Genomic DNA, 24,680 nt, shown 5'->3' on the forward strand with positions numbered 1-24,680 from the left:
TGATTTTAACTGGCAATATCTAAGTTTTAAAACTTAGTTAAATTTAAATACTCAACTTTTCGATTGTTTGTCGCTGGTTAAAATGCGGAATCGGTTTGTAACCTATTTCCCTAAGCCCCAAAAAAGCTGTAGAAAAGGTTAGATATGTAAGGTAGAAATGAAAGTCATGTTGTGACGTGTTCTAAATTGTGACGCTTAATATTATAAACTTTAAATAAATTTAACAATTATAATTAGATCGCGCTAAAGTTGTTTTTTGAGGGACATTTTGTTTCTGAAATCTTGAATTGGCACATGTTCCTGGTATAAATGTCGAAAAATCTCCTTCAACGACTAATTTTTGCTTGAGTACAAAGCCTATGGAAAATTAAGGCTTTCATAATGAAAATTGACCCTTAGTTATTAAAGAGTTCCATCAGCCTCGTAAGGAGATAAACTTTCGCCCCCTCCCCCTAGCCAGTCCAGATTTTAATTTCGATTACCGCCACTAGAGGGTGCACGTCGCGCTAAACGAATGTACCGCGTAGTATTCATCCGCGAGTTCGCCAGTCTGTTTGAAAATTTTCGGTTTTAACAATGTCGAGCAATGAAATTAATGGTAATAATAAAATACATGATAAACGAAAAGAAAATCAATCACGGCTCTGCCCGATCTTGTGGTGATATGTTTCGATTTCTGTTCAAACTCCGCCACTGGACTTGACCTTGGCTGATTAGTTGACCTGGTTGCTAATGCTGACGAACCGGGGTCATTCTGATTACCATTCTGGTTCAGGTAGCGGAATGAGATGATAGCGATTCCGTTGTAGCTCTCCCTTTGACGTAGCAGCCACGTAAGATCGTGGGCGCTCAGCTTTCCGGATAACTCGTCCGTCGACTCTTTTGTCCAGAATCCACACTCCATCTCCGTCCTTAAATTCCGGCAAGTCACGGACGCCATGGCGACTATCGTAATTGGTCTTCTATGCCAACTTGGACTGCGCTTCTTTTTGAACGACAACCTCTCGTGGTGGGATGGCTGGAAGGAGACTGGAATGACGGACCGGAACTGTTGTACGTAGTCGTCTGTTCATCAGGAGCTCTGCCGGGCTATAGCCGTTCGCCAAAGGAGTAGCACGATACGCTAGAAGCCCCAAGTAGAGGTCGTCAGACTTCTTTAGCCTGCCTTTCTTGACAGCAGTGGCGTAGCTGATGGTCCGCAGGGCCGGCGTTCCGGGGGGGGGGCTTCGAGCTTCGGGGGGGCCCCGCTAACCAAAAAAAATTAAAAAGGGGGGGCCTCGTTTCTCGCTGGGAAATACCCGTGACAACTGGTTTTGACATTCCTCTTGCCTGGCCAACCACGCTGTATAAACCGTTTCAATTGCCTGCATGCCTCATCCTCTAGCTGGCTCTTTAGTATGTCCGCCAACTTTTCATCCGTCGCAGGTAAAGCAGACAATACCAACTGAACATGGGTAGCAACTTCGTCATGGAGCTCAGTATCAGTCACCTCTAGCGGGCTGCGGGACAGGGTATCTGCAGGTATCAAAAACTTCCCTGGTGGATAATTTTTCAATGACCTTGATGAAACGGTTCAAGGTCATCAATGTTATCATTTTTATTTTGTTCTCCAACACGTGTTAAGTGCCAAAAAAAATTGAAATTAGTACAGGGAACGGTTTTGATGTTATCGCCATGGATCGTTTTTAAATTGGACACCCTTTTTAATTTCATATATCTATTGAAAATCGGTACCAAAAAATTGAAAATAGGCAAATATCGGCAAAATTTTTAATCGATATTGTGATAAATAATTGCAGTCAAGTTTGCTGAATATCTTTGCATCAGCCAACTGACCCAAAATATGATCCACCGCTGGAACTTGAACCTGTTCTCTAGCAACCTGCTTGTTGAGTTCCGTAAGGTCAACGCAGATTATGATGTCCCCTGACGATTTTCGTATTATGACCATTGGCGCACTCCAATCAGTGGGCTCGTCAACTGACCTTATGACACCCTGCCGGACCATCTTTTCAAGTTCCTCCTTGCGCTTTTCCATGAACGGAATCGCCACTCTTCTCGGGGTTGTTAGAGCATACGGTTCCGCTCCGGACTTAAGTTTGATTCGATCTTCCTTAGGAATTTTTCCCAAACCGTTGAACAACTGCTTGAACTCCCGCTGTGGGCAGACTGTTGACAGTTAGTATATACGACCGCTCTGAATGATCCTCAGCCCCCTGCTGGCTTTTAATCCTAAGAGAGGACCCATCGGGCTTTATTTACCGCTTTTCCAAGTGTTAGATCCGTAACGAGCTGTAATTGCCGTGACAGGGCTTTGTCCCTGATGCCAACGACAAAACGGTCTCTGATCAAGTCATTATTTAACTCACCAAACTCGCAGTGGCGTGCTAAAACGTGCAACTCCGTTACAAAGGCTTCTATGCCTTCCCCTTAAGCCTGATTACGACTGTTAAACTTCGCCCTCTCATACGGAATGTTCCGCTTGCTGACAAAGTGGTCGTCGAATTGTTCCATCACCTTGTCGTATAGAAGCCGTTCCTCCGAGTTGAGCTTGAAGGCTTCAAAAACATCTTCTGACTTATCTCCCATAATGTATAAAAGTGCATTCACCTGCTCCTCCCCTGATTGTTTCTTCAGTCCCGAAGCTAGGAGAAATCTCTCGAAACGGCGTTTCCAAGCGCTCCATTCAATAGGATTGTTGAAGTTGAACGATTCCGGGGTTGAGATCTGATACAGAGCTCCTGCCATAGAGGTAGCCATAACGCTATCCGAGAAAAAACAGACCTTTGTCGCTTTTTTACTCTCCTCTGGCTTCAACTTGGGCATAGACGATGACTACCGGAATCCAGTGCCGTCATTCCTATTGGGCAAAAAGGGCACTGCCCTTGGGCCCCAAGATTCTGGAGGGCCCCATTTTGCAAATAGTGAAACGCAAAAGAAATTTTAATAAAAAAAAATGTTTTTAACATTGCTCGAAAGTCCTAAACTTCGTATTTAGTCGCGTCTATAGACCGGGTAAATCTAAAACGAATATAAAAGACTTTTGGTTGTTGGTATTTTGAAATTCAGAATAAGCTTCTTCTTTAGTAACCTTTAGTAGGACAAGTGAAACTATTTGAACCGATAGTTGTAGATTAGAGCGACGATTGACTTCGCACTGGAGGTTAGAAACTTGGGTGGAGTTACAGGGGATCGCCCAAAGCTTTGAAACGTTGAGTACTTCTGACACCATGTAATGTTACGGTGGGGCAATAGAAATACGTAAACCATGTTCATTAAAACAAGTTAACAACTGTTTATTTCGTAACATAAAACTCAAATAAAGCTTAAGCAAAACAATTACACTGGGGTAAGGCGCGTGCTGTCCAATAATCCTCTAACAAACAGTACAGCTATATATATATATCAATTTAAGGTAGATAAAAAACATCGGAATAGACCACATAGTATTTTTATGTTCTTTAACAGAACCGTAACAATACACCCACATCACGGTCTGTTGGACTCTGTAAATTTGACTTAGTATATAATATATATATAAACGTAGGTAGTGGACATATGAAATAAATAAATATGTGCTAGACCTCAGTAGTGTCACGCATGGTCTTTTTACGGTTTAAAGCCCTTTTAAGCGCCGGACTGTTTTTTACAGTTTGACACCTTGTTTAGGCAAGTATATAATGGCCAACTATATGGGAAAATTAGTACTAATTAAATTGGTTGAGAATTAACTGTTCGGATGAATGTTTTTAATGTGACTTTAATCCTCTTTATAAAACCTGACTTCCATTTCGTCATATGATTTTTTTTGCTAATTGGTCTTTGAAGCTTCCGTTGTCGCTCGCTATAGTGGTATTACGATAAGTAACATAACTATAACCATATGTAACATAATTACTCGACGCAAACGACGCCAAAATTATATTAAAATGCCAGTATTATTATTATTTATAAAGTCAAATTTACGAATAACGATGAGGGAAAACTAATGGCTAATCTAGGTTTCAATAATGAACCAAAGGAGGCGTAGCGATAGTTTTAGCTCGCGAATAGAGTTAGTTTAACTTTAGCTTTGTGGTAATTTTGTGCGGTTTTTTTTCTCTCTATGGCGCGTTATGGTCTAGGGGCGAAAAAAATATAATTTTTCTATAATATAATATTATTCTAATATATTGGTGGGCGCCAAAATTTCACTCACCCGGGTGCAATTTTCGTTATTATGACGTTGTTTTTTGAATGGCTACGTTTTGAAACTTGGTTAGTTTTCATTTCCAAGACTCCGAGCCAAACGTAATTTATTAAAATTTTAATATACGTTTTTCTGATTGAACGTACTTGGTAAAAATATCGAAAGCAAATACCTTTATTTCTGATTATCAAATGATTTTGTGATAGTACAGGACGGTGATAGTAAGTGTTACCATAAGTGTATAATATTATTACATAAGTGTGACACTTCCTATTCTTCACATGCAAAAGTTTTACTGAGAGCTATTCATAAGACAGACTGCATTACGGGCTTCCTCGCCGATTTATGGTGGCCTCGAGCTCGGTCGCACTATGTTTTAAAACTACTAAAGGCTCAAACTCGAGCTCAAGGTTCGTAAATAAAAAGCTCTATACTGGAGCTGCCCAATTCCAAAAAAAAAAACCTCCCGCGAGACAAGTGGGACTCGCTATTCAAACAGAATTGTTTGAAACTCTTAAATATTAAACAGGACATCTAGGAAATTTCAAAATTAATTAACAGTTTTTCAATTAATAAATTTATCCGAGCAATTAACAAACAGGATTTTGTCCTACAGACCTGTGCTATTTTCAAGACTGATTAAAACGCCTAATTAAATGTATGTAATCTGTCTGCTCTTTCGCAATGAGGAAGATTTTTACTCCGACTATGCTGAAGATGGCGCTACATAATATAAGTGGGCTTTTCCGCTTCTGTTAAATAACGGTCGCCCGTTCCAATTATCACGTGACGTCGAGCGTGCGTCGCGTGCCGTTATTTAACAGAGGCGGGAAAGCCCTTTAATACGTTGTTCAGCATATACAGGGTGTTTCAAAAAGGGTGGTATGAGCGAAGACCTACGGGTTCTATAGATTATTTTAAGACGAAAATGTTCTATGACATTTTTTCGATTCGGCCGCCATTTAGAAGTTTCGAAACACTTGATGCATGGATGATCCCTAATTTTACGCAAGTTTTAATAAAATAATCAACGTAAATAAATAGTTTCATTCATGGCTCTCTGCACGCGCCCAAAATAATATTTCGCTGTGAGTAGCGCGCAAACGTAAAGTTTTGAACAGTGGCGTAGCCGAGAACTCCCCACAAAAATATCTATCTTCTTTATGGGAAGTTCAAAACATTTAGCCTTAAGGTCCTGTAATCCCAAGCGTCTGGGAGGCAGAGAATGTGGATGGCCGAGAGAGGACGACCACCCAACGGGTGGTTGTTATACATCCGCCACGGGTGTTCCGTTAATACTATCCCTGAGTATCGCCTCGTTCAAACCGTTGGCGTGGCAGTTAAACAAATCTCACCCCTGATTAATCAGTTTATGAATTAAAGGACAACAATGTTGTCATACGCTTTACTTAATTGTCTCTTGGATGGGGTGAGTGGCCTCCTGTGGCTCATACACCACTGAAATTGCAGTGAATATAAAAAAAAAACATTTAAATCCAAAAATTGTTATTTCTTTACACATTATTTAGCAGGTATTAATGCAGATGGCGCAATTTTTTCTAAAGCGTAAAGCCTAAGCCGTGATGGCAGTGGGATAATATTAAAATTATTCTTAAAGGGTTCACAAACGGTCTCTTTTCGCGTGCTATGACCCCAATCAGACCCGACAAGAGATGAGGGAATCCGGTACAAATTACCGGGGACCTCTCAAGGTTCGTAAAAAAGGGAACTACATTAAGGTTGCCTCGATCGCATGGTTTTTTTATCAAAATATTACGGCTTTTGCGTTGCTAGGTAAAATCGTGACGTCAGCCAGATGAGATCGTATAGATTCTTTTATGCGCGTATTTCATGGGAGTCGCCATTACCGTGCTAAACGCGAGAGAACGGGTTTTGGGGGAAAGAACTTTCCACGGTAAAGCTACGCGCAGTACGTTTATGGCAGCTGCCTGTGGAGCAAATCGTGGGAGGGTCCTTGATAGGGGGAAAGACGCGCGTAAAAGAGTGTATTGAAAATCAACGGAGGCTCACATCTGGGTGACGTCATCAATTTTAACTCTTAGAGAAATTTTATCAAACATCTTCTTGATCGAGACCCCTTGGGGACCTCAAGGTATACTTCTCCGATGTTTCTCTAGTTGTAACGGCCCTCTTTGGGGCCCGGAATGTACATTTTACCGGGCCCGCTCTCGGCGGCCCTGACGCCAATTTACCCAACTCCAATCCTCATGGCCAAACAATACCTTATATTTACCCCTTCTGTCAGTCATCATTCTCTGGCTTCTCGTGTTGCATTAAAATGATCAGCTGGTGTATAGCATTATTTCAATAAATAAAACCTATGTTCCTGGAAATCGTCTTTTTTTTTTTAACTTCCTATCACTTTATTTGGTCCTAGTATTCGCCTGCTCTTAAGTTATCCGGAGCTACAACCATTGCTCTGAGTGGAAAAAACCTATAGAAGTTTCCTAGTTGATCCTGTGAAAAATAAAAACTAAGGCAGATTTTTGGTATCCATAGAGTTGTGCAGTGCTCCTATTTATCTAAAAACATTTGAAGATCCTCAGTTCAACTGTTGCTTCGTAACCATGAACAAATGATTGTTTGACATAAATCATTGTTTAAAATTAATTTACTCAAAAACAACAAGGATTGGGCTTAAAATGTTTGAAAAAATACCCATTTAATGTCTTCTTTCTACAAGAAATTCTGAGGAAGGATCAATAAAACAATTCTCTTCCAGACATTTCTGTACCCAAGCGGACTTCAAAATTTTAATTTTTTTATTCTCAGAAAGTGCATCATTAAAGTCTTCAATCCATTCAGAATCTGTTATAACAAAATTAACGTCATCACCCATGTAACCACTAATTTTCCCACAACAGCCAGTAATATATCTCCTAATTTTACGGTTTTTATCAATGTCAAAGTCACCGTATAAATAAAAAGTATAATTTTCAAAAAAGTCAGGAAGTGTTGGTAAAGGTAGTTCAGAGGTGTCCTGTTTCTTGACTATTTTATCTTTTGATGTGTTCTTACTTATATTAGACCGGACTCTTTCTAATTCATCATCCGTGTCCATTTCATCAACATCTGTTGAAGCTAAATACTCCTCATCAGAATCATCAATAACGGCGCTTATTTTAACTGAATTCAGTGGTTCCTTAGTTTGTTTGCTCCGTTCATTATTTTTAACGGATGGCTTTTTTTTCTTAGGGGGTTCAATTTCTTCTTCTGTGGTTGTATCACTTTCAGAGTCTTTACTGTCCCTTTGGTCCAACTCATACTTTCTCCATGGAATTTTTTTCCTTTTGTTGTAGGACTCTAAAATCCACTTCTCACTAACAATTTTGCCTCCTACTTTTTTAACTTGATTAAATTTTGGAGTGTTTAGAAAGGCACAAATAAGATGAGTACAGTCTCTACTCCAATCACCTCGATACACTGCCCCCATGGCCATAGCTTTATCTCTAATTATACCTCTTTGGGGATTTTGATAACCACTAAGAACAAAAACAACATTATCCATTAATCTGTGAAATGGTTTCTCATTGCTAGAACTACGTGATGATTCTTTCTTAGACTCTGATTCGTGCTTCCTCTTTGTTGTGTTTGAAGCTGTTGGTGTTTTAGGTTTTTCTTCCTTCACTTTCGCTTTTGCAATTGTTTCTTTCTTCTCAACAATATCTGAACTCTTTTGAAGCTTTGAAGTAACTGGGCTTCGATCTATTTTTGGTGAGCTACCATTTTGGGACGCATTTCTGATAGCTAAAGGTCCAGTAAGTGAATCCGAGGTCGAACTAGGTTTATTTTTGTTTTCTTTCATCCTATTGAACCAACTTCCAATAGTTACTTTATCTTCACTATCATCAGATTTCATTTTAAAAGCTCCAAGTGTGGTTTCGTTTTCCGTGGTTGAACTTCCAATTGATTCTTGAGAATGTGAGGCATCATCAGGTCCGTGAAACTTGATAAAGGATAATCCGTACTTTAGGCGGTTGTTGAATGGCTGGCTACAGACTATTTTCACTTTGTCCCATTTTTCACTCGAAACAGACTGTGTCAGTTTATCTGAACCAAACATTCGAACTTGATTCAAGTTAGTTTCTTGTCTGCTCTCTTTGGGAGACATGAAAGATGAGGTAACCAGAAGTACTTGAAAGTCTTGTTTGGGATCACTGGATCTGCCAACCAAAACCTCAACCAAGGCGGAACCTTCATTGCCAATGTCAATACCAGTGATTTTGGTTTCTTTTTCAAGCTGAAGGATTATCGACACTTGCTTTTCGCCCGGTGTGCCGCATTTCCACTTACGATAATGGTCTTGTGATAAAAGATTTTCACCTTTATGCACTTTATCTTCGCTACTACATGAAACAACGTGCTGAAACTTTATGACTGGCATTTTTAAATGTTTATCATAATATATAATGCCACCTTTCAATAATTTAAAAGCGCATTAGTTAAGTTTAATATTTACACAACGTGTACGCAATAAAACCCACCTCTCGATTCTAATCATTATTTTTTCCAGAGTTGCCAGATACCAAGGTTTGGACATGGTTTGGATTTCGAAAAATAAAGATCGTTCGGTAGAAACAAGTCAGTTAAGCCAGAAATAAATTAAATAGTAGAAAATTTAGGGATAATTACTAGCTAGCAATCATGAAACAAATTAAAGCTAATTTGTCCCATGTAGCAATCAACCTCCTCTCTATCAGTAAGCTCCTTCCCTCTAAAAAACATAAATTAAGTCAGACAGTGGCGTAACTAGGAACTCCGCCCCGCCCCCCCCCCCCCCCCGCGAAAAACGACTCGGGGCCCTTTTAAATAGCACCGATTTTAATCCTAAACGTTTGGGGGCCATCCGCGCCATATAAATCTCATAGGTAACTAGAATGCTGCCGTGTAACTGGCAAATGGGCCAAACGCCGTGGCAGACGATAGCCAGATCTCAGCCAATCAGAGCTCAAAGAGTGGTTCTGCCAAGAATTTAATGTCACCGGAGAGAATGACGTCACCTATCTCCCGCTATAGTAGCGGATCCAAGGAGGATTATTATCCTCCTTGGCGGAACCACTCTACGGCCTCTCATTGGCTGAAGGTTCAAGGCGAACTGGCGTCAAGCTCGGCCGTAGGCGGCAGCATTCTAGTTACCTATGAGATTTCTATGATCCGCGCCGCGGGGTCTGCGAGGGTGCTATTATAGCCACTGAAGCCAGATATCACATTGATTCTCCAAAACTTACGTCTTCCAACGCGCCGTGGAAACTACACCATGATACCCGGGGATCCGCTCACCATAATTAATTTTCCTAAGTATAAATAAATAAATTCAATTCATAGCAGAATATAATAATACTAAGAAGTTCGTTTTAGGTGGGAAACTTTACTTCTATGTATTTAATCGCCAGATAGTATTTTTACCGTGCAATTCTCGGTATAATCCCTTTTTTGGATGGTACGTCATTAAATGGTCAAAATATCGTACAAACCTTGAAATCTATGAAGATCGTACATCTGGCAACTCTTACCTTAACCCTTTGCTAAAGGCGCCAAATTAACGAAATTTGACCCTTGACCCCAGTATTTTTAGCTTCAGCGACAATTTATTACGAAACTAATAATTTCATGCTAGTATGTGCTGCAAAAAATTGATGTACATTTAAGGATTCGTGGTTGTTTAAATCGTGATAACTTAATTACTTTATTGATAGAATCGTGATAAGTTGTTTACTTAATCGATAGAATCGTGATAAATTGTTTACTTAAACGATAGAATCGTGATTTATTTGCCTAATTAATATTATTGTTATAATTTATTTATAAAATCGATATTATCGTGATTATTAATTTTCCTAATCGATAGAATAATGTTTATTTACCTAATCGAAAGAATCGTCATAATTTATTTAATTAATCGATAGAATTGTTATGATTTATTTCTTTAATAGATAAAATCGTGAAAATTGATTTCTTACAAGGTTCGTAGAATTTTTACCGCCTCTGATGTAGACCAGGGGTTTCCATGTAAAACCTTGGAAAAATAAAGCCTGAAGGAGTAGCTATCATAACCATGGTGCATTACAGCGCACGAAGTCGAGCATGGATAATGGGCCATGAGATGATGGGAGTAGCGAACGGATAGGGAATCCTCACCCTCATAGTAGTAGTTATTTTCGTAAAATCTACTCTACACGTACTGCGTATTTTCAGCAACTTCATCACCGGTAGACAACACGCCGTGGTCCTCTTGGATTGTACTTTGAAGCCTCTAACCCCTTTTAGCGGCGTGCCCCAGGGCAGTGTACTTGGCCCTATACTTTTCTCCACCTTCACCAATTTCCTACCTGAGGCTGTCCAGCATTCGCGCGTGTACGTATTCGCAGACGACACACTTGCTCACACGATTTTCACTGACCAAGATATCATGGCTCTCCAATGGGATCTCACTGCGGTTTCTTCGTGGGCTACCAACCACGGAATGTGCTACAACATCCCAAAAAGTGGGATCAACCACTTGACCCGTAACAACCCTCGCCTCACCTATAGGCGCTTAAATAAAACATCTTCCAAGAAATTGCCAAGAAGTAATATTTCCGACAGCCAGGACTCATAAGTTATTATTTATATAGTGCTTGGTGAATAGAAAGCTGGAAACTTTCTCGAACGTAACATCAGTTTTTTGCTAAGCCTTAACATGCCAAAAAAGTTACCTGGTTAAAAGGAAACGCTTGTTGCATACCGTACCGCAAAAGTAATATGTTTAGTTCTAAAGGAATGAGTTTTCATCTTTTTCCAAAAGATAATTTTATACGAAATTAATTAACTCTGCCTCCATGAGAAGCTTTAAAATTGCCTGGTATTATAAAAATATTGCATATAATTTTAATTATTTATACCATAAGAGGATGATAATAATAATAATATTATCTTCTTATACTTAGTTTTAAAAACATTATATATGTTACCTTAAAATATATTATCGAAAATAAGCATTAGTATGTTCCTTATACACGTGAGCCGACGCGTTTCTTATCTGACGCAAAATTCTCATGAGGGCAAAAACGCGTCTCCAATTGGCTTAAATATGACTTTGTGGCTAGCCATTCTAACCGTTTAACCGACCGACCGGAAATAGCTCCTTCCCAGAAGAATTTGGAGAGGGGAGTAGAAACCGAGTATCTTTTATTGAAGCGTCCATTGCATAGAAGGGATCATTCTCCCTAAAGCTGCCTCTCCCGTTTGGGATTTATATAGGTGTTTGGATTAACCATTCCCTCAACTTCAGCAACCATACTGTCAAGGTCACCAAGAAAATCAATTCCCTCACTGGGTTCCTTTTTTTTTCGTTCCCAATGACTAATGCGGGTCACTAGTACTTCCAAAAATCAATCAGAGCACCACTATGTTGGGTGACCGGAGCCTTCTCACTAAAGCCCACAACCGTTTCACAAATTTAAATTAGGCCTTGAAAACCATAGAAATCTCATAGGTAACTAGAATTCTGCCGCCTACGGCCGAGCTTGACGCCAGTTCGCCTTGAACCTTCAGCCAATGAGAGGCCGTAGAGTGGTTCCGCCAAGGAGGATAATAATCCTCCTTGGATCCGCTACTATAGCGGGAGATAGGTGACGTCGTTCTCTCTGGTGACATTAAATTCTTGGCAGAACCACTCTTTGAGCTCTGATTGGCTGAGATCTGGCTATCGTCTGCCACCGAGTTTGGCCCATTTGCCAGTTACACGGCAGCATTCTAGTTACCTAGAAAAATCGTCTGCTTAGCAGACGAAAATCCAGCAGTCCATGAGCTTCTCGTATTTGCCACTACGTGGCTCTATGTAAACTGAAAAGGCTAATTCCAAACTATGGTGAAACAATTTGACAAGCGCTTAAGAATCTTGTTTTCCCTATGGAGAAAACTAAAGGTAGAAAAATGACATGGCTTTAGAAGGGAACCGTCGTTTTTGGGAAGAATTTTTCCGATTATATCGTTCGTTGCGTTGTTTATGGGATGTAAAAAGTGAGGAATACAGTAATAAACGATTAAAACGGGCAGCTTATGAGGAACTAATTAGAAAATGTAAAGAAATCGACCCAAAGGCCAACAAAGACCTTGTTTGCAAGAAAATCGGAAATTTTCGGACTGCATTCCGCAGAGAGCTGAAAAAAGTTCGCGAATCGAAAAATTCATCAGAACCTGGAGAAGAAATTTACGTACCAAGCTTGTGGTATTACAACTTATTACTGTTTCTAGCCGACGAAGAGGAGGAAAAAGAGTACCAATCAAATTACTTGGTAGACACTGACGATGAACGTAGAATAGTTGAGGTAACACGTAGGTTTATCCCTCCATCATATAAAAGAATAACTGGTTTATTTGTCTTTAGTATGTAGAAGAAAACCCTGAAACAATAGTGAGTCATTTTGAACCTCAGTGTTTAATAAAATCATCAAGTTCAAACTCATCAAGCGGCACCAGCGGAAGCTCCCGTAAAAGAAAAGATGATCATTTAAAACTTCACGTGGTACACTCATCAAATTCACAAGCAGAAGATGACATTTACAGTGTGACTGGCAAGAAATTAGCCCTTCAACTGAAAGAACTCGATGATAGGCAACGAATAATTGCTGAGAAACTTATTTCGGATGTGATTTTTAACGCGTCATTAGGGAAATTAACTGAATTTTCTACGGTAACAATTCCCGCCACGCCTTATAGTTATAGCCCTCAGTAAGGAAGACAATAAATCTGAATATGCGTCTTAAAACATGGAAAAGCGTCTCATTTTTTGTAATTTTAACCAATTTGTTAGTATTATTTTACATGCTGTCACGCTTAGAGACGAGATGCAAATGCTCTCAAAAATCAGAGGAAAACTATTACGATAGATTTTTCAAAGGCACAGGATCAGGTGGAAAAGTATTCGAAACAGATTCGTTCAAATGGCAGAATAAATTTGGATTGGAAAACACATCCACCCATACTTTAATAAAGGCGATAGAGGATAGCGTAACGTTAATATTTAGGGAATTTGAATATTTTGAAAATGATGTTCCCGAAACTTTGTATAGCTTTCTGGAAATTATCCCGAATATATCAGTCTTAATTATAACGGATACAAAACCATATCCACCAATGAATTTTGAGAAGCTGAAAGATTTGCAATTCAAAAATCTTAAATTAATCAATTTGAAAGGAAACCCTACTAAATCCGTTACTCAAACCCAACCGGAAAATTTTATAAAGACAAAATATCTGTTATTTTGGCCAGATTCAGTAAAACTATCATCCGCTCTTCAAATATCAAAGTTGATCGTGAACCTAGAAGATAGCAACTCTAAAATAGTAGCGGCCAAAGTGGCTGGTGCGAAAGGAAAATGTCTAAACTCGGAAGTAGATTTGTTAAAATGGACACTGACAATCGAATATGCCAAAAAACCTAGTCTCAATTGCAATTACTTGGAAGGAAATCACGTGGTTTTGATGCCATTCGAAGTATTTCAAGAACTAAGTCATCCGTGGTCGCGCCCATTCCCAATTTCACAGCTCATTCAAACGTCACTGAGGAGTTTGAAGGTACTGAGATAACTTTACATAAATAGACAAGTTGACCATGCGTTAATGGGTTCTACGTAGTTGATTCAAAATGACGTAATTTTTATCATCCCTTGTCAAAGGAGCTTGCTGTAAAATTTGTTAAAGGGCTTATAGCCGTATCATGGAAGGTCAAGCTTTCGTCGTTACTCACTGGTGGCGCGACAGTTGAGAACGTTGACCTTCCCTGCTGGGTTATACTCTCTTTAAGCGTAAGAAAATTTTATAAGCTTAGGTAAAATACCAATTTTCCCAATTTACAGTGGTTTATAAGGGAATGTAAATTATAATTCGCGTTTAATTATGAAACTATGTAGAACGATTTGCTGAATTTTCAAAATTTTCTTTTCTAGATTCATTTGGCGGATAAAGTGTTGTTCCTAAGCGGGAAACCATTATTTACCGATTCTCATTCGCAGTGGAAACGGGACACTTTCTGGAACATTCGTAGGGGGAATTTTTTCGGCGATTTTGGTATAAAGAAAGTAACCGACGAGAACGGCGTCGTGACGTGGTACGGTTGCGCGAAAACCAGCCAAAGATGCTTCGGCACGATAGTCAAAGACACGCCCGAATATCTCTTCGAAAATCGGTGGACGCCGCCTTGCTGTTTGGAGCACCTCCGGGAAACAACGCGTCACGTTGTTCGAATCTTGGAAAAGTGCGGGGTTCGTTACTGGCTCGAAGGAGGCAGTCTGTTAGGGGCAGCCAGGTACGAAGACATCATACCTTGGGATTACGACGTCGATATCGGCATTTACAAGGACGATATCGCCAAATGCGAATGGCTGAAGAACGCCCAGAAACAGTCCATAGTGGACACGAAAGGGTTCGTCTGGGAGAAAGCCAAAGAAGGCGATTTTTTCCGCGTTCAGTACAGCGCCACTAACCACTTACACGTAGATCTTTTCCCGTTCTACTCCAAAGACGGGACTATGACCAAAGACACTTGGTTCATGACGCACAAACAAGATACCGAGTTCCCGGAGCACTTTCTAATGCCTTTAATCACCATTAAATTCGTTGGCATTTACGTAGCCGCCCCTAACAACGTTAGAGACTTTCTAGAACTTAAGTTTGGCAAAAATGTCATCGAGAAACCCGAGTACCCGTCGCCTAAAATGCTAAAATTCCCGTTCTCAAAGTGAACTAAAAATACGTCTTTCCTACATATATTTCCCTAAATTATAAAAGATTAAAAATTAAATTTGCCCCTGTGCAAAGCGTTGCACTTGGCTCCAACCCAAACCCAAACCAGATCGACGCCAACACCCCTTAATGGTGCCCTTAGAATAGGGCCTGATTTATCCCTACCATAAGTGTATAAGTACATTTCACATAAGTGTGTCCGCTCCTTATCTTCCGCGTGTTGAATTTTTACTAAACACCATTTTTAGAAGGACCACATATTTTTGGTGGACTTTTCACTTAGTCATTAGGCCTGAATAGCTGCTTCGTAGTCATGAGCCGTTCTTAGGCCTGGAACCGGCGTGTGATAATTTGTTTCTTAAGTTAAGTATTTATATTTTAGGGTGTAACGTAAATTCTACGCTACTCCACAAAAAGCTTAAAACTATAATGTTGTCGACTGACACACTTATGTAAATAATTATAGACTTATGCCACTACGTAAAGCCGGCCCAGATAAATGGTTTCGTTTTAAAATTCCAATAAACCCAGTTAAATTAATTTCATTTGTAAAGTACCAATTTTATTTTATAAATAAAAACAAAATCACTGTGTAATAATGACCGTTTTATTTTAAATACGCGTATATAAAGATACCCCATAGAAACGAACTTTTCCTCAGAAGCCTAACTAAGGTCCTTGGGCAGGGTTCGTACAGAACCTGGAAAAGTCAGGGATCTGTAAAATGGAGGAAAAATGTCAAGGATTTAAAAAGGAAGTCAGGGATTTTAGTTAACCAAACCACACATTAACAAAGAATTTTTGACCTAAACTAATAAAAACAAATGTCCAAAAATATAACCAAAAAGGTCAGGAATATTGGCAAAAATCGGTCAGGGATAACCTGGAAAAGTCGGGGATTTTAGATCAAATTTTCGTACGAACCCTGTTGGGACCCAGTGCGATCAACTGGTCATCCTAACTGCTAAGGAAGTTTTCGGAGAGTTAGCTACCAGTGGGTTTGAGTTCGAACTAAAATCTGCATTAGAAGCAGGGACGTCTTTTCAGGATGGGGTAAAAACACGTCAAATTTTATATTTTTTGGATTTTTTTTCGAAATAGTTAGTGATTTTCAGGATAATAGACAGAACAAAACAAAAATTCCCAAGATATTCTTGGTATTTCATCCGATTCTGAGTTAGTTTTAGGAGAATTCGTGAACTTTTTTAGCTCATAAAAATTAAGGGGGGGGGGGAATATTCCCCCTTGCATTACCCAAATGACGTCCCTGGTTAGATAAATAAATACTCGCAGACTAAATTCTAGCATCATTTAAATCCATATAAAGTCATACGTAATTAATGTGAAATTACCGCATCTACCGTTTCCGCGGCTAAAAAGTAATTTCAAGTTGGCCTATTTCGGGTGCGATGATCCACAGATGTACAATGAGTGGGGCAACGGAACAAGTTGATCAAGACCACTATAGAAGCCGCTTCCTCGCGAGATCTCGATGAAGAGAATTACTATCAACATCACGTACGTATAGCCATTACCCTTATCACTAGAAAAAAGAACCGTTACCCGTACACTCGTATATTGGTGATATGGATTAGGAATGTCAACCCTGGAAGAGATAAACAGGCATATTTCAAACACGAAAGCTCGATTCTTCATCAAGGGCTTCCTCGTGTACCAAATGGTTTGTTCCCCGCGCTAGTTACAACGACGGTACAACGACGGCTATTATGTGGGGACAACTCGGAAACTCCGCTTTGGGCTCCAACACCCTCAGGAATTCTTTGTCCGAGACTTCAATCCCGACCAGGAAAAAGTAAGACCCGATCTGTTCAAAACTTTAATACAAGGTTGTTTCTTCACTTTAAGTAGGTGTCATTATGTCTTAGATAAAACGTACGTGATAATCATTGTGATTTAAAATTTAAAAACCTATAATAAGTTTGACGCTACTTATAAATCATGAACGATGGTACTAAACTACTACCAAGTTGAACCATAGCGTAAATACCACTCTAACGTCACACGACGTCATCCATATTTTTTTTCCATTGAGAAAAAACTGTTAACAAAATGTTGGTCATGGTCAAAAAGTGGTGGTACTTCTGTATTGCGGATCTGTTCAGGCAATGGATCATAACCTCTGGTTCGGTTCATTGTGGAAAAAAACCGTTACGCACACAATGAAATTAATAATGACCTGTAACTCATAATTTTTATAGACCACAGTGTTGTACCGAGGATATATGGTACCTCTTTTTTGGGTAATAAGTTACTATTTATTATCGGAAGTTTATTATCACATAGGATAAAAGTATCAATCTAGGCCATAAAATGAACATGTACCTTCGCTGACTCAAAGGGAGGTTCAATTTCCGGCTAACTTTGAAAGCAAACACCGCATCCTGTCTCAAAATGTACCATTTTACCGTCTGAGATATATGGAAATTACTCTACATAGGAATTTATAGATAACACTATCAAAATGTAATGGTTTTAGAACGAGATGTCCGACATTTGCAAATTTTGCGTGCGGGATTTTAAATCTTAAAGTGATATCAGAAATCATAAATGAATTTAGAAATTTCAGAGCACGATTTTCGTGTTTATTTCCGGTTTTTAGGCGGATTTTGAGATTTCAGAGCACGATTTTCGTGTTAATTTCCGGTTTTTAGGCGGATTTTGAGATTTCAGAGCACGATTTTCGTGTTAATTTCCGGTTTTTAGGCGGATTTTGAGATTTCAGAGCATGATTTTCTTGTTGATTTCTCGTTTTTAACCTGATTTTGAGATTTCAAAGAACGATTTTCGTATTAATTTCCGGTTTTTTTGGCGGATTTTGACATCCACACATCGGTGTCGACCCAAGGCCTTAGACACCAGCACACAATAACTGATTAATCAGGGTGAGATATGTGTAACGGTCACGCCAACGGGGGGATACGTGGGGACAGGGGTGGGGACACCCGTGGCGGAAGTATGCCGACCACCCGTTGGGGGATTGGTGGTCGTCCTCACACGGACGCCTAGGATTACAGGAGTGAGCCACTACTCCCGGCTACGATTTTCGTGTTGATTTCCGGTTTTTTAGGCTGATTTTGAGATTTGGGAACTGATTTTCGCACAGATTTCAGGATTTAAAAGTTGATTTCTAAAACCATTTTTCTTTAGTGTATGGGATTAGGATACGATGTATTTATCGCCGCACTATTTTATCTTCCCGAACGTATTTTGAAAGAACAACATGAGACCACGATGAGACATGTTTCAATAAGCAGGATAGGAAGATATGGATACTATTAAAATGGCTTAAACATATAACAACGTATCTTTATTACTCTGTATAATTTAGCGAAATCTTTAATATAACCGACTTCATTAGAAAAAAGAATGGTTGGGGGGTTGAAACAGCAATCATGTCATAGGTACGTCACTTATTTCCTCGCTTATTTCTTTGACTTCCAGGTATATACGACATTGAAAAATAGTCTGCTAACACGCGTTACTACATATATTTAACGTAACTAGCGCCAGTTAGCCTGGGTTCTGGTAAATATGGTGACATAAATATGAAATTAATTGTCCCACCATAAACATTGAATTGCGAAATAGTCTTACGCCGACAGATGGCGGTGGAAATATTGAAAGTAGCGTATTAGCATGTAAAAAAAATCCTTTCGAAAGGGATAATGTGATAATAGTGATTTCTTATCTATCATTATTTCGTTTGTTACCCAACACATAGGTAAGGCTACGTAATCCCATTGGTTATGAGGAGCTTGAATAGACCACGGATAGACGCTGGAGCACGAATACCACTACCGCACCTTGATCTCTCTTTTTACGCTGATAAGCGGCAATAACCTTAGCGTGTCTTTATCAGAGCGCGCAATACTTTCGTTGTCAAATATTTTGCAAGATGGCAGCGTCTAAAATAAATCGAGAAGGGAGGCGTAAATCGGGGAAAAGCGACGACGCCACGTTCAAACATTTCCCACCAGCTACGAAACCGTATTTCCAACTAAATTCTAAAGACACGGGAGGGTCTTGTTTGACTAGCGAGAAACTTCGAAAAAAGCTAATAAGCCTAGAGAAAAATGTAAGTTAAGACACTGACGCTCGCGAGTCTGACGATAAAACCGAGTGAAATCGCTTGGAATTTTACAACGGTTAAAAACAGGAAGTGAACGAGATGGAGAGGACTGAAGCCAACTTTTTTCTCTTATCCGAAAAACTACTTTATTATTTATACGCGTTAGTGTATCGTACGAAAAATGCTTCAAATATAAACAAACAACGTAATCTGAGAGATAAAAATAATACCATCAGCGATACAGCGTGTTATTTTTCGTATATACGCTGGTAGTATATTTCAATTACTACCTTGACTTAATTTCGCGACGAATAACGGGTGCTTGGAATAAACTATTTAGTTTAAAGAGCGATTTTAAAATGGGTATTTGGGTCGGAAGAGGATACCTGTAGAAGTATAAATATTAGACCGCGAGAAAGGTTTCGGAAGATTAAACCGACTTATAAAATAGCTAGACGAACATCGCGTTGGGGCGCTTTGGCATTTCTCAAAAAACAAATTTTTGGCGCGTTTCTTATTTTTTATCCATCCTCCGACTGACTTTCTATTTTAGGATCGTCATTCCACATTTTCTTTTTCGAAGTACACTCACGCTTTGGATCCGTAGAAAAATAAATTGCTATTTTTCAACCAAAATCCTCCGGGATTTACGCTAAATTGTATTTTCCGAGAATGGACCGATAAATTTTAAGAGGGTTTATGGAATGCAGTCTCCATTATATTTATAATAAGAACGAAGAAATAAATCTTTTTCGTAAAGGTCGAAAAACATCCTATCTGACTCTGGGAAGAACTAATGGGGGAAAACATTATTGTTTATATGTCTCAATAATAGGAAAAATCAATAAAATACAAGTAATTATTGTAGTTAAGTTTTTTTTATAAATGGATGGTAAAATTTATAAGTTTTTCCCCATTTAAATATTTCAATCGATTGGCGCGTATCTCTAAATAATGTTTCGGTTCGGCTATAATTTTAGCGTGTATAAAATTAATTGAATGACGCGTTTCCTTGTTGAGATGGGCTACAGCTGATTTGACCCCCTCGTCCCGTCTAATATTACCTATCCGTTTTATATATATATATATATTCTTCAGTTTGACAATTTCACTATGTTGTGCCATATAGTTTTATTTATTCAAAACCGGCACAACATTAACAAATTGTCAAAGTGAAGAATATATATATATTCTTCACTTTGACAATTTCACAATGTTGAGTCATATATATATATATATATATGTGTGTATTTTATTTATTAAAACCGGCACAACAATGATAAATTGTCAAAGTGAAGAATATATATATATATTCTTCACTTTGACAAATTAACAATATTGTGCCTGTTTCAATAAATAAAAACTTTTACTTACGCAATAATTACGTGTATTTTATTGATTTTTTCTATTCTATGAGCGTAAGGCGTTTCAATTACTTTTAATCATGTCTCAATAATTTATCGTTGAAGTATATTAGTTTTATATTGTTAAAAGCGTCCACGTTACTCCTAGGAGGTTAGTCTGAGTGGTTAGCTCGCGTTCGGTTAGATTAAAGAGGGATAGCTGGTGGTGGGCGCGGCAGTAGGGGAATGGGTGAAGTTGACGGGTCAGTGGCGACTGGACCGCGCCTAAGTGGAAGGCCTCATCCGGTCTCGTAGGGTATCGACCGCGGTAGGAGCCACTATGGTTGGCTTTTCCAGACTGGCCACGATTGAGGAAGTTCCCGTAAGGTGGCGTCTCCGTAAGTTAGCTCCGTCGCCTAGGTTACGACGAGTTAGGCAATATAGGGAAAGAGAGGGGCCGCGCCGAATAACGGTTTCCAGAAAGAAGAGCCACCCGCGAAGGAGAGTGAGAAAGAGCGGTGGCTCGAGGAATCCTCGCCTGCAGCGTCCCTTCTTCAGCCTAGACGGTGGTTCTTTTTTTGTTGTTGGACTAGTGCCGAATGATCGCGGCGTGTGACGTTTTCACGTCGAAGCGGACCGTCATCCCGCCATCCAGCTAAAAACCCGACAAACGCTCGCGCTTAGAGTCAACCATTCTCTTCGTCAGTCAAAGAGATTCGCGAATTTGAAAGCTACAATTTTTACGTTGATAAATAAACATTTTGGGAACTGTTTAATCGAGGCTCTAACACGGAAATAAAAGCGCCGTTTCGATCGAAAAGGGTGAGTTCTTTTTTTCCTCTTTCCGCGTTGTCTCGGTCTCCATCCCGGCACTCGTCCATTCGGGGACGCGTTTCTGCTCTTGGGCCTCCCTCTCTCTCTCTCTCTCTCTCTCTCTCTCTCTCTCTCTCTCTCTCTCATCCGCATCCTCCGGAATCCGTCGACTTTGGCGAAACCACCTCGTTCGTTCGCGACCCGATAGAAAGAGAAAGAGAGATTTTAGGCTTAGCGACTATATCCATCGATACGTAATATTTTAAAAGGGGGAAAAGTCAATAAACACAGCTTGGAATTCCGTTACCATTTCGCTCAGGTTTACTCGTGCTCTTTGTAATTATTCGTTGAATTTCAAAATATTATTTAGGCGTAAAACGTAGACGTGGTATTTCACTATTTAAAAATTTTATGGAATAGTATTTAACGTTTAAGAAATATCATTCAATTTTACGCCTCGTAATTCGAGTGAAATACTCGCCACCGGGAAACGTTTGATAAATATTATTTCCCGTCGCTTTGAAACTTCCTGAGAAATATGGATGTAGATACGTTTCATTTGTACTGAGATTACATAGACGAGCAATTTAACAAATCACCAAAGTATTTAATGTATAAATGATTATATAGAATATTAAATTTTTAAATTTATATTTAAATTTTTCGTTAACGTCTGAAGGAGAAAGAATTATCTTAAAATTATTATATATACTACATTTTGAGCAAGTTTCGGTCTCGTAAATACTGCAAATCTCTTCTGAAAAGTCAAGTGAAATGGAAATTATAAGGTGAATAATTCCTTTTAATATCGAAAATATATCACAGATATCTTACGAGGGAAGTATTTGGCTCCATATATTGCTCATGTTATTCGTTTGAAAAATGTATCTTCGCATGATTTCTATGATTTTTTAAAATACGTTTTGAAAGAAAAAATAGTGTGTGACGAAATAAATAATATATTGGTTTACTTAAATTATTACGGAGGAAAAATATAGTTTATAAATAAGGACATTTCCCTATAAACTATTTATTTTAAAGAGCAATTTTTAAATTATATTTAATATTTTTAATCAAATAAGCCAAGTATCTCTTTGGTTCCTTAAAAGTGACAGCTTCCGACAGGATTGAAGCGCATGTTTTTAACGTTTTTCTCCCCCCCCCCCCTTCGTGCCAGAGGCAAATTTCGACCACCAAAACCCGGCGATAGTCTCAACCTCGGATGCGTCTAGTCTGTCAGAATTCTAACTCAGAAATTTTTCTGAATAACTAGACACTTCTTCTGACCAGAAATAGAATAATTGGTTTTTGACAATTTTGAGCCAAATAGTCAGAATAGTTTCGAGGTATTTTTCCGACAGAAATCAAAATGGCGGGGTGTAGTGACACTAATCACACTATACGATCCCGAAACAGATAGAAATTATATTTAACGTGTAAAAAAGTGGGAATACGAAATAATGGTGAATGGTAAGTAATATTTAGTCATTACTGGTCATTGATTTTTAATGTGTAACACTTATTGTAGTACCTACTATCTAGAGCCAAGGCCTAACAGAAAAACGTGCTTTTTTGTTTTGATTTTTTAGATGAATTTTATGCGGCGAAGAATTCTTAGTAAAAGGAACGCGTCTGTTTCGAATCTTACGCTAAGAATATTCCTGATTTAGAAAAAATATTTTTATTAGAACACAGTGTGACAAACTACACGCACCCATGGTAATTCTCTCTAAATCTAAGTAAATAAATGTATAATGTAAATGTTCCACCGTAACGCGGTGTAGTGTTTGTCGGGAAAGTGTTTCGAGCCCACGATGAGGACTATAAAACTATATTATATACTTTCATTAAGACTGTAAGATTTATTAGATGTATAAAAGTAGTCAATACCCTGTGGATCCAATATAAAAATAGGCAGGCATTTGAAATATAAAAACAGCTTGATCTTTTGCCCCTAATCGGCTCATTTTTCGCAATAAGGATCAGCCCACTTTAAGGGGGAGGAGATCCAAACGACGCTTAAATCCATAAAAGTAGACGGTCTCTTCGCATTATCGCGTGCCCTGGCTCGATTTTCTACAGCGTTCTCTTAAAATACCATCTTGCCAACACCTTTAAGGAACTCGATGAAGAAAAAAATGTAATAGTTTCGTACATTCGCGGGCGGTTTTCCAATTCGGGAGCTCAGTACGTACATTCACAATAATTCGCGTGTTACGGCGCCATTGTTAAACCACCTTAACATACAAGCGTGGCAAACCCCTTTACTAACCCCCGCCCCCCTAAAGCCGATAAATCAATCTGGCAATCACGGTGCGATTGCAGGTGGGAAATGTTTACCGCTTCTAGCTTCCTTCTTAAACTTTACATAGTTCGATGACTTTCTGGTTGTTAGAGACTCCACCATTAAAGGCCGACCCCATAGTTATTCGGTTTACTCTGTCTTTCACTGAAAGCTGGCTCGCTGCGAGACACATGTGCTATGCAAGCAGCCAACTACCAGTGAGAAACAGAGTAAACCGAATAAATACGTAGTCGGCCTTTAAGCGAAAACTATTCACTTGTCTCAAGTTGTCCGGAGCTACACGCTTATACCAACGTTTTACATTCAGTCCCAATCGGAGCGTAACTGACAAGGAGACTACTCTAGGTGGTTATCACCGATTTTGTTGAAACTCGGGGGTTAGGAAGACTTTAAGGTAGTATGAAAATTCCCAAAGGGAAATGATGCAATGGGCTTTGCTTTTCCTATGGCAACCGAAAATGTTTTTGACCTCTCCATTTAAAAAATCATTGGATTTTCTCGGTTACCAAAATTTTTTTTAAATTGAACCAAAATTTATCAATTTTACCCAAAATAGGTTAAATTAATCTTTTTGAGTAAGTTTTTAAAATTTAATTTTTAAAATTTTTAAGTAAGTAAGTACCCTGTGATACCGAGAAAATCCCATGCTTTTTAAATGGAGATTTTTGGTTTTGAGAGATCAAAAACATTTTCGGTTGCATGGGAAAACTAAAGCCCATTGCAACTTTTCCCTTAGGGAATTTTCACACTACCATAAGGTCTACCTAACCCCCGAGTTTCAACAAAATCGGTGATAACCACCTCGGGTAGTCTCCTTGTGAGTTAGGGCGGAGGTCAACTTTTCCACCTTTTGGCAATCGTTTTGGGTCTGATACATTACGTTAAAGTGGAAAGTATGCAGAGTTCGTAATAAGGAAAGATGTTTTTCAGAAAAGATTACTTTTAGCGACTGTATTGAGAGTGATTTTTTTAAAGTTACTTATAATAAGTGATTTTTTAAATTAATTAAATTTAAACTAATAGATCCTTCTACAAAATCCTGGCTAAACCAGCCAAACTACCCTTGGCAAAGACTTTCAGGCTATTGCTGTAGGACTGGCCACTTTAATTATTCTTTGGTTTTAAGAATATAGCTTGCCAGATGATAATAATGTGCCACCCTGGTTCACGAAAAATCGAGCCAAACTTTCAGCC

The 24,680-nt window shown here is 38.9% G+C and overlaps 4 protein-coding genes across 7 annotated transcripts in view; 3 read left to right on the forward strand and 1 right to left on the reverse strand.

The window, feature by feature from the left end:
• Positions 1-6,843: 6,843 nt before the first annotated feature.
• XRCC1 (DNA repair protein XRCC1) lies at positions 6,844-8,700 on the reverse strand. Its single transcript, XM_090163783.1, has one exon. It carries the CDS (start codon positions 8,592-8,594, stop codon positions 6,873-6,875), a length of 1,722 nt encoding a protein of 573 aa, XP_090019909.1. The 5' UTR covers positions 8,595-8,700; the 3' UTR covers positions 6,844-6,872.
• A 3,350-nt stretch (positions 8,701-12,050) lies between these two features.
• Positions 12,051-12,926, forward strand: LOC149922349 (uncharacterized). Its single transcript, XM_090163559.1, has 2 exons — positions 12,051-12,519; positions 12,579-12,926. Exons 1-2 carry the CDS (start codon positions 12,130-12,132, stop codon positions 12,924-12,926), a joined length of 738 nt encoding a protein of 245 aa, XP_090019685.1. The 5' UTR covers positions 12,051-12,129.
• A 20-nt stretch (positions 12,927-12,946) lies between these two features.
• LOC149922350 (ribitol 5-phosphate transferase FKRP) lies at positions 12,947-15,483 on the forward strand. 2 transcript variants are annotated; one of them, XR_016477320.1, is made up of 3 exons: positions 12,947-13,768; positions 14,140-15,022; positions 15,059-15,483. XR_016477320.1 is itself a non-coding variant. In XM_090163558.1 (2 exons), the coding sequence occupies exons 1-2, from the start codon at positions 12,947-12,949 to the stop codon at positions 14,932-14,934; spliced, it is 1,617 nt and encodes a 538-aa protein (XP_090019684.1). In that variant the 3' UTR covers positions 14,935-15,483. The 2 variants fall into 2 exon arrangements, 1 of the variants encoding a protein (XP_090019684.1); XM_090163558.1 differs by having other exon boundaries at positions 14,140-15,483.
• A 1,110-nt stretch (positions 15,484-16,593) lies between these two features.
• The window catches only part of LOC149922351 (uncharacterized), a 28,062-nt gene continuing 19,975 nt past the window's right edge, over positions 16,594-24,680 (forward strand). For all 3 annotated transcript variants that reach the window (XM_090163045.1, XM_090163046.1, XM_090163047.1), the window contains exon 1: positions 16,594-16,748. In XM_090163045.1, the coding sequence (XP_090019171.1) occupies positions 16,663-16,748 (86 nt within the window). In that variant the 5' untranslated portion in view covers positions 16,594-16,662. The remainder of the gene's footprint in view (positions 16,749-24,680) is intronic.

This window comes from Leiobunum rupestre, chromosome 11, assembly GCF_980474605.1.
Source record: "Leiobunum rupestre chromosome 11, qqLeiRupe1.1.hap1, whole genome shotgun sequence".
NCBI lineage: Eukaryota > Metazoa > Arthropoda > Arachnida > Opiliones > Sclerosomatidae > Leiobunum > Leiobunum rupestre.